Source organism: Mus caroli, unplaced genomic scaffold (genome assembly GCF_978045245.1).
Source record: "Mus caroli unplaced genomic scaffold, Mus_caroli_1 scaffold_17, whole genome shotgun sequence".
Classification (NCBI taxonomy): Eukaryota; Metazoa; Chordata; class Mammalia; order Rodentia; family Muridae; genus Mus; species Mus caroli.
This window is the reverse complement of record NW_028227272.1, coordinates 86149240-86157783: the sequence shown is the minus strand read 5'-3', so window position 1 is coordinate 86157783 and position 8544 is coordinate 86149240. Positions and strand designations below refer to the sequence as shown.

The following is an 8544-nucleotide window of genomic DNA, read 5'->3' as shown; positions in this document are numbered from 1 at the left end:
ACAGGATGTTACTGATCATTATGGTAAGGAATATGAAGCAAACTGCAGAAGGTGAGCAGTTGTAGCTAAGGTAACTTTAGTGTTTTATGCATGTTTAAAGATCAGGCTGTGTTGATGATATCACCCCTGTTAGGCTGACCTCATACTAGGTTATGCTTCAATTAGCAGAAAAGCTGGACAACATCAATTGGATTGAGAGGAATTAGACAACAAATAGTAAGATACAAGTTGATTGAGAAGATAGATGATGTCTTAAGAATCTTCATTGCCATGGTAAAATGCCATGACCAAAAGCAAGCTGAAGAGAAAACGGTTTATTTGGCTTACATTTCACCATCACTGTTCATCATTCATAGAAGTCAAGACAGGAATTCAAACAGGGCAGGATTCTTGAGGCAGGAACTGATACAGAGCCATGGTTGAGTATTCCTTACAGGCTTGCTCATCATGTATTCCTCAACTTGATTTCTTATATCATCCCGGATCATGAGTGCCAAGTTGGCACTACTCTGAAAGGGGTAGATTATCTCTCATCAATAACTAATTAATAAAATAACCTACTGGATTGCCTACTTCCCTATTTTATGGAGTAACTTTCTTAACTGTGATTATGTGAATCACTCCTATCATAGGACTTTAGGTTGTGACAAATTGATGCAAACTCTTCACTGACCTATGCCAACCTGACAAACAAACACATGCCTGTTAAACCACAAATCCTCCTTGCATATTTATTCCCCAGACCTCTCAAAAAAACCACGAATAACCTTAAAATTCTTAATGATTTTACAGAAGCAAACACATTAAATGTTCAATACCTCTAATATATACAACATTTTAAAAATTCAGAATCTTTTGAAAGATTTAAAATATGTCATCTGTGGGTTCCTATAAGAACTAAATTAAACTGAATACATCTTTACTTCAATTGGGATGAACCAGAGCACAGTAAAAAAAAAAAAAAAAAGCAAAATAATATACCAATAGAGTAAATAACACACTATGCAATGTCTAGAATCCACCTTCAATCTTCTCAGCTCCTCTAAACATCTGGGTCACGTCTTTCACTCTGTTTCCCACTGTACACACAGCTGTAGCTTGTCTTTTATGCCGGGGCAGGCTGTACTGCACTGCACTGCTCCTGCTGTTCTTCTTGGTCATCCCCAGGTAATGGAATCCATAACTTCCCCTCCCCCCCAAATGTTGTTATAAAGAGTTGGACATTAATGTGTCAGGCCTAACCATAGTGTTGGTTCACAGAATATAGACTTTGGATTAGCAAAACAGGTGAATGCTTTAAGAGTCCCTTATTAGGCTGCCTTAGAAGGAGTGTGGAAGATCGTGGTACCAAGAGCAATGTGGACTATGACTGCCTAGTTCCAGAGTTTTCAGAGGAGAAGAATATAATTTTATGGCCAAGAGACTATTCATGTGGTATTTTGGAAAAAACTTTGACATCTTTTTCTGAAAAATCTACCTGAGGCTAAATTTAAGACTTTTGGATTTTCCAGGCTCTGGCATAGCCTCACAAGAGATAGCTATATCAGGGTAGGGTCCTATGAGCACAGTCTAAATACAGACGTGGATGCTCACAGCTATCTATTGTATGGAACACAGGTCCCCCAATGGAGGAGCTAGAGAAAGTACCCAAGGAGCTAAAGGGGTCTGCAACCCTATAGGAGGAACAACAATATTAACTAACCAGTAACCCCCAGAGCTCCTGTCTCTAGTTGCATATGTAGCAGGGGATGGCCTAGTCAGCCATCTATAGGAGGAGAGACCCTTGGTCCTGTGAAGGTTGTATGCCCCAGTACAAAGGAATGCCAGGTCCAAGAAGTAAGAGTGTGGGGGTTGGGGAGCAGGGTGGGGGGAGGGTATAGGGGATTTTCAGAGAGGAAACTAGGAAAGGGGATAGCATTTGAAATGTAAATGAAGAGAATATCTAATAAAAATTAGTAATAAAAATTTTAATATCTATTAAAATTTTTAAAAATTAATTAAAAAAAAGAAAAAAAAAGACTTTTGGATTAATGGTGTTGACTTTGAACTTTCAATAGACCATGCAAAATCTTGAGTGTCCCATCTCCTGCTGCCTGCAGATCCAGATTTAGAATTTTTGGCTACTTCTCCATCACTGTCTACCTGCATGCCATCATGCTTCACTTCATGACAAAATAGGACTACACCTAGAAACTACACACAAGTCAATGAAATGTTTTCTTTTTTAGGATATGGTCATGATACATCTTAACAGTAATAGAAGATTGACTGAGATGTGTGTATGATAAGGGAAAGAGTTGAGATGAATATGTCCAAAATGCATTGTAATTAATTTTCACTTAATACAGAATTTTTCCATTTAAAACATTTTTATAGAAATATTTAAAAGTAATAAAAATGTTTCAATGCTAATGTCATATATAGAACCAACATTTGAATTGTGTGTATGTGTGTGTGCTATGTGTGTTTGCACAATATCTCATGAAATGAAAAGGCACCAGCAGAAGTATAAATGGCATAGAAAATTTGAAAGTAATATTATTCATGAGTGATGAAGTTTGAAGAGGGGTTGTGGAAGAGAGTGTGGAGATGGATGAAGGAGAATTAAATAAAATAACCAGTGTGTATGAAAGAATATCATGACACCCAAAGCAGATGTCTTAAAGGTTAGTAGAGGGTGTTATTCCACCATTAAACCTGGTAGATTAAGTGGAATCAGATGGAAAGCCAGACTAACAAGAATCCCAGATACCAGCTTGCATGCTTCTACCTCAATATGTAAGTTGGAGAGTAAATGAAAAGTACAGAAGCTCCAAAATTGCACCCTTCCACAAGGACACCCTAATACATGATCCTGCACACATACATATACACATGGACTCATGCAACACACACACAGACACACACACACACACACACACACACACACAGACACACACACACACACACACACGATGTCAGAAATATAACAGAAGAGTAAAAGAACAATGAATTAAATTTTTTTTCAGAGATCCAGTGAAGAAGATTGCCATCATGCCTGGTTGAAACCCACGGAATCTTTAAGAAATAGGTACACTACGAAGTTTATTATCACATTGTTTATAATGGTCAAGTTGTAAATACAACAAAATATCCATCCTTATCTGAATGCTGTTAAGAAGTATTTGTTTCTCTTGAACTTTCTGTCTTCCTCTTTCCCCTCCCTGTTTCTTTTCTTGCCCATCTTCTTACATATCTTTTTCTCCTTTACTCCCCTCACACTTTCCCAGGAACACTGCCTCACATGTGACCAAGACAAAAGCACAGAACATACGGAAATTATTTTGTAGAATTTATTCATTTAGTGCTTTGATGATATACATTTTTTTAAACATAGGTTGAGAGTTAAATTTAAAATCATTTACAGAGTATGGTGAAGATAACATAAAACAGGATCATGGTCCAAATTCACATGAGGAATTAGATGACCATGTTAAATTTCAATGATAACTTATATATATATATATATATATATATATATATATATATATATATATATATATGTGTGTGTGTGTGTGTGTGTGTGTGTGTGTGTGTGTGTGTCCTAAAGTGTTAATTTTTGAAGACATTTTTGAGTCCCTGATGTGAAAACACATGGACATCCTTCTGGTTAGAAAGGCTGGGTCTCTGCATAATGTCCTCAGTAGAAGCCACAGGACCAGTATCTTCTACAGCACAGTGGGCGGCAACAGCCATATCCATAGCCACCATAGCCACAGGCATAGCCACAGCCCAGGCCACCATAGCCATAGCCCAGGCCTCCATAATATCCTCCGTAGTAGCACATGGTGTCAGGAGTGGAGTGTTCAGAGGAAGATTAAGCAGTAGGTTTCTAGAATCTGGATGGAAGCACCTGCTAAGTGCCTTTTATACACCTGCATATTGGTGACAAAACCCACAGGCATTATAACATCTCATATGTCTCTACTGTGCTTCAGAAAACATCAGGGTGCCATAGTTTACTGGCCAAACAACACTGCATAACTGAGATAATTGTGCTCATACATTAGGATCCCAAGGTTAGGTTATGAGGCTTTAATGTGAAAATCTGGATCTAATTTCAAGATAATCCCTCATTCTATATTTAGTGTATTTAATACTTATGAATGTCTACTGTGTCCCGATACGAATGACTTTAATCTCTTTCTCCTGTTTATGTCTGTTTTGCAGTATTCCATACTAAAGCCTTTTTGTTTTCCTTGCTTTGCTTTGTATTGTGAAATAAGTATGTATTCTCTAAGTATTTGTGATGAAAAGTGATTTAGTTATTTGCTATGTTATTAGTAACCTGATGACAATATATGCATAAGCATATTTTGGATTTATTTTAAATTTATTCTAATCCAACATATTCTTTCATATATTTTTACTATTTCTTGTATGGTAATTCTCCTGATCCATGAGCAGAGTAAATCCTCCCATCTTCTTAAATCTTATTCAATTTCTCATTTGTATGTCTGTTTTGTGCCACTTATTATTTAATTTGTATTTTATTATTATGATTCTGTGGAATAATTTGAGATCAGGTTCTATGGTAGTCCTGGTATTTTCCTTTATGCTTAGTTTGTTTTGGTTTTTAGAGAGATCCTGTGCCTTTATTTAATCATTAGAATTGTGCTGTCTAGTTCTGGTCAGAATACAATTGGAATTTTTATGTTGATTTCATGAAATCTGTACATTGCTTTAGTGAGCATACAATTTTTCTTTTTAGTAATCCTTAAATCCATGAACAAGATACATGATTCTACATCCTAGTTTATTCTTGAAATTATTTTCTTCATAGAAAATGAACACTACCGATCATTATGTTAAGCTAAGCAAGGCAAACTAAAGGAGTCAGATCACTTGTAGCTAATGGGCCTTTTGCAATTTTTACTGGTGTTAATAATTTTTTCTTAATGATGTCCCTTCTGTTAGGCTGACAACACATAGAGTGAGCTTCAATTAGCAGGTAAGACGGGCAATACAAATTGGATTGAGAGATGGGAATTAGACAGCAATTGTAATCTCAAATTTGTTTGGGAATAGAGATGGTGTCTTAGAGTCCTCATATGGGAAACACCACGAACAAAAGCAAGTTGAAGAGAAAAGGGTTTTTGGCTAAACTTCCCCATCACTGTTCATCATTGAAGGAAGTTAGGATAGGAATTCAAACAGGGCCGGATTATGGAGGCAGGAGTTGATTCAGAGGCCATGATGGGATACTCTTACAGGCTTGCTCATTATGGATTTCTCAACCTGATTTCTTATAGCACTCAGGACCACAAGTCCAGAGTTGGCACTACTTTCAATGGACCATGACCCTCCATCACCAGTAAATAATTAATAAAATGCCCTATAGGCTTGCCTACTTCCCTGTTTTATGGAGTCATTTTCTTCACTGCGTTGAAGTGGCTCATTCCTATCATATGGCTTCAGTTTGTCTCAAGTTGATACAAACCCTTAGTATAATTGACCCATGTCAACTTGACGAACATATGTCTGTTGAACCACAAACTCTCCTTATATATTTATCCCCAAGACTCACAAAAAAGCCCCACAAATAACTTCAAAATTCTTAATGTTTTTACAGATTCAAACACATTAAAAGTTCAGTCCCTTTATATATGAAATGTTTGTATTTTTCTAGAATCTCTTGAAAAAGTGTTGAAAAAAATCTGTCAATTGTGAGCTTTTGTAAAAATAAAATTAAATTGAATAAATTCTTATTTGAAAATGGAAGAACTAGGGCACAGTCACAATTAGATAAAAGCAAAATAATATACCAATAGTGTAAATAACACACTGTACAATGTCTAGAATCTAGTTTCATTCTTTTTAGCCCCTCTTATGGGCTTGGATCATTTCTCTCACTCTGCCCTCTGAACCACTTACAGCTTGTCTTTTATGGTTAGGTAGGATTTACTATACTGCTTCTGCTGTTCTTGGTGGTTGTGCCATGGTAATGGAATCCGCATCCCCTTCCCTCCAACAAAGTTGCTATCAGTATTGGGGTATTGATGTGACAGAACTAACCATGGTGCTTGTTCACAAAATATAGTCCTTAGATTCACAGAGAAGGTGAATACTTTAAGAGACACTTAATAGGCCTTCTTGGTATGAGTATGGAAGATAGTGGTGGTAAAAGTAATATGAATTATGACTGCCTAGCTCGAGAGATTTCTCAGAAAAATATTCATAAATGGCCTAGAGGCCTTTCTTGTAGGTTTTTTTTTTCAAATAATGTGAGTGCTTTTTGCCTTTCATAATTTAGCTGGGGACGAATTCAAGACTTTTGGATAAATGGTGTTGCCAGAGGAGATTTCAAAATAGCCTAGCTCTTATTGTCACATAGGTATTAGTTTTATGAAGATTTACAAAAATGACTGCCAGTAATGAAGGTGATAAAAAGTTTTGATCAAAACATGATGCTAAATGCAATAAAGGAGTAGTAACCTCGGAGAAAGATGGCACCAGCCAAGGTTCTAACTTGTGAAATGAAATGAAATAACATCATAAGCAGTGATGGAAAATAATCAGAAACGGAAAGCTGTTGAAATATAATTGAATAAGGTGGCCAAGTTCCAACCCCAGCAAGCAGTATAGCTTGGCAGTTTTGGCTATGTAGTTCTGGCTTTAGAGCTTAGAATGCAAGAAAGCTATTTTGGATTTTTTTCTTTTCAACTAAGGGAAGCTGCTAAGGGCAGACATGTCCCTCAATTGAAGCATAGAAAGTCCATTGTGGAAAGCTATGAAAATGAGTTGTATGGGAGACCCCACAGTGATGGTGATGCCAGAGTTTTAGGATCACTACTGAGGAGAGCTCCAGACTGGGTATAGGACCTTCCCAAGGGAAAGAAGTGTGTTTAAGTCAAATAAATGGATAGAAGATGGAGACCTGGAGCGTTCTTTGACCCCAGACATGAGTATGCAGAGCTTAAAATTTGCCCATCTGGTGTTTGACTTCCATTGGCATACTATTTCCTCACATACTCATTTATATCCCCTTTAGAATGGTAAGGTATATTCTGTACCATTGTATCTTGAAAATATGGGATCTGCTTTTTATTTTGCTCTCAAAGGTTTTACAGTTAAGAGATTGCCTTGAGTCTCAAAAAAAAAAAAAGACTTTGAATTTTGGAATTTTAAACAGTATTGAGATTATGATAGACTACGGGGAATTTTGAAGTTGAACCTAATGTATATTACATTATAATTTGGCTATAACTGGAATGTGATGGTTTCAATGACTATGCCATATAGGCTCATAGAGTTGACTACTTGGCCAGTAGGGTCTGGCATTGTTTGAAAGGAATAGGAGGTGCAGTCTTGTTGGAGGAAGTGCATCACTGGGGATGGGCTTTGAAGTTCAATAGCCCATGCAAAACCCAGAGTCTCCCTTCTGCTCCCTTCTGTGCTTAATTTTAAATTTTAGTTTTAAAGTTTAAAATTAAGCACAGTTCTTGGTTAAAAGAAAAATGTTAACTATAAAATTTATTGTCAAATTGTCTATAACAGTCAAGTTATAACAACATGAAATGTCCATCCACAGATGTATGCCAAGAGGATGTGCTTATTTCTCTTTCTCCATAACCTCCTCCCCTCCCCTCCCCTCCCCTCCCCTCCCTTCCCCTCCCCTCCCCTCCCCTCCCCTCCCCTCCCCTCCCCTCCCCTCCCCTCCTCTCCTCTCCTTTCCATGTTCATTCTCCATGCCCATCTTCTGAAATATACTTTCATTACTTCCCTCCCTCTTTTCCAACCTCCTCTGTGATCAGGTAGATACAAACACACAAAACATACAGAAATTGTTTTGTTCTGTTTATGCATTTATTTACTTGATAATTCAAATGTTTTATTGAAATATTGAGTTATTGTTAAAAACATTTTTAAAAAGCATTATGAAGATCAATGTTTGAATAAGCACTTTTGTTGAGGATGACTGTCCAGCTAAAGTGAAACATTAGATGGGCATTTTGTGTTTCAATTATTTTTCAGATATTTTGGTAAAAGTTAAGTGTTTTTGAAGAGATTCTCAAGTCTGTCCTGTGAAAATTCTTGGAAGCACTTCCAGTCAGCAAGGCTTGGTAGATACAGAAATTCTTCAATAGAAGCCACAACAGCAGTATCTTCTACAGCACAGGGGGCGGCAGCAGCCATAACCATAGCCACCATAGCCACAGCCATAGCCACAGCCATAGCCACAGCCATAGCCATAGCCTAGGCCACCATAGCCATAGCCCAGGCCTCCATAGTAGCTGCCGTAGTAACACATGTTGTCAGGAGTGGACTGTTCAGAGGAAGACAGGCAGTAGGTTCCTTGAGTCTGAATGTTATCATCTGCTGAGCACCTTTTATATATACAGGGAAAACCACAGGCATTGTATTATCACACATCTATGCCCTCTGCTTCCGAAAACATAGCAAGTGCCATGTTTTACTGGATGAACCAACAAGGTTGCTGCATCACTGACATAATTATGCTCTGTGTCAGGATCATGTTCAAATCATAGGTGTCAGGATCAGGGT

General features: G+C 37.4%; 1 protein-coding gene across 5 annotated transcripts; it reads right to left on the bottom strand.

The window, feature by feature from the left end:
• Positions 1-3679: 3679 nt before the first annotated feature.
• LOC110311238 (keratin-associated protein 20-2-like) lies at positions 3680-8290 on the bottom strand. Of its 5 annotated transcripts, none has more exons than XM_085832065.1 (2): positions 8173-8290; positions 3680-3756 (listed from the first exon to the last, which is right to left on the bottom strand). In XM_085832065.1, exons 1-2 carry the CDS (start codon positions 8288-8290, stop codon positions 3680-3682), a joined length of 195 nt encoding a protein of 64 aa, XP_085688191.1. The 5 variants fall into 5 exon arrangements, with proteins under 5 accessions (XP_085688191.1, XP_085688192.1, XP_021040146.2 ...); XM_085832066.1 differs by having other exon boundaries at positions 3680-3758; positions 8178-8290; XM_021184487.2 differs by having other exon boundaries at positions 3680-3810; positions 8179-8290.
• Positions 8291-8544: the final 254 nt, after the last annotated feature.

Bases quoted from the DNA above. Each gene is read 5' to 3' on its own strand.
- LOC110311238 (XM_021184487.2), bottom strand. From the start codon at position 8,290: ATGTGTTACTACGGCAGCTACTATGGAGGCCTGGGCTATGGCTATGGT. The intron at 3,811-8,178 runs GTTATGGCTGCT...GCTACTACGGAG, and splicing joins CTGTGGCTATGGTGGCTATG to GATATTATGGAGGCCTGGGC.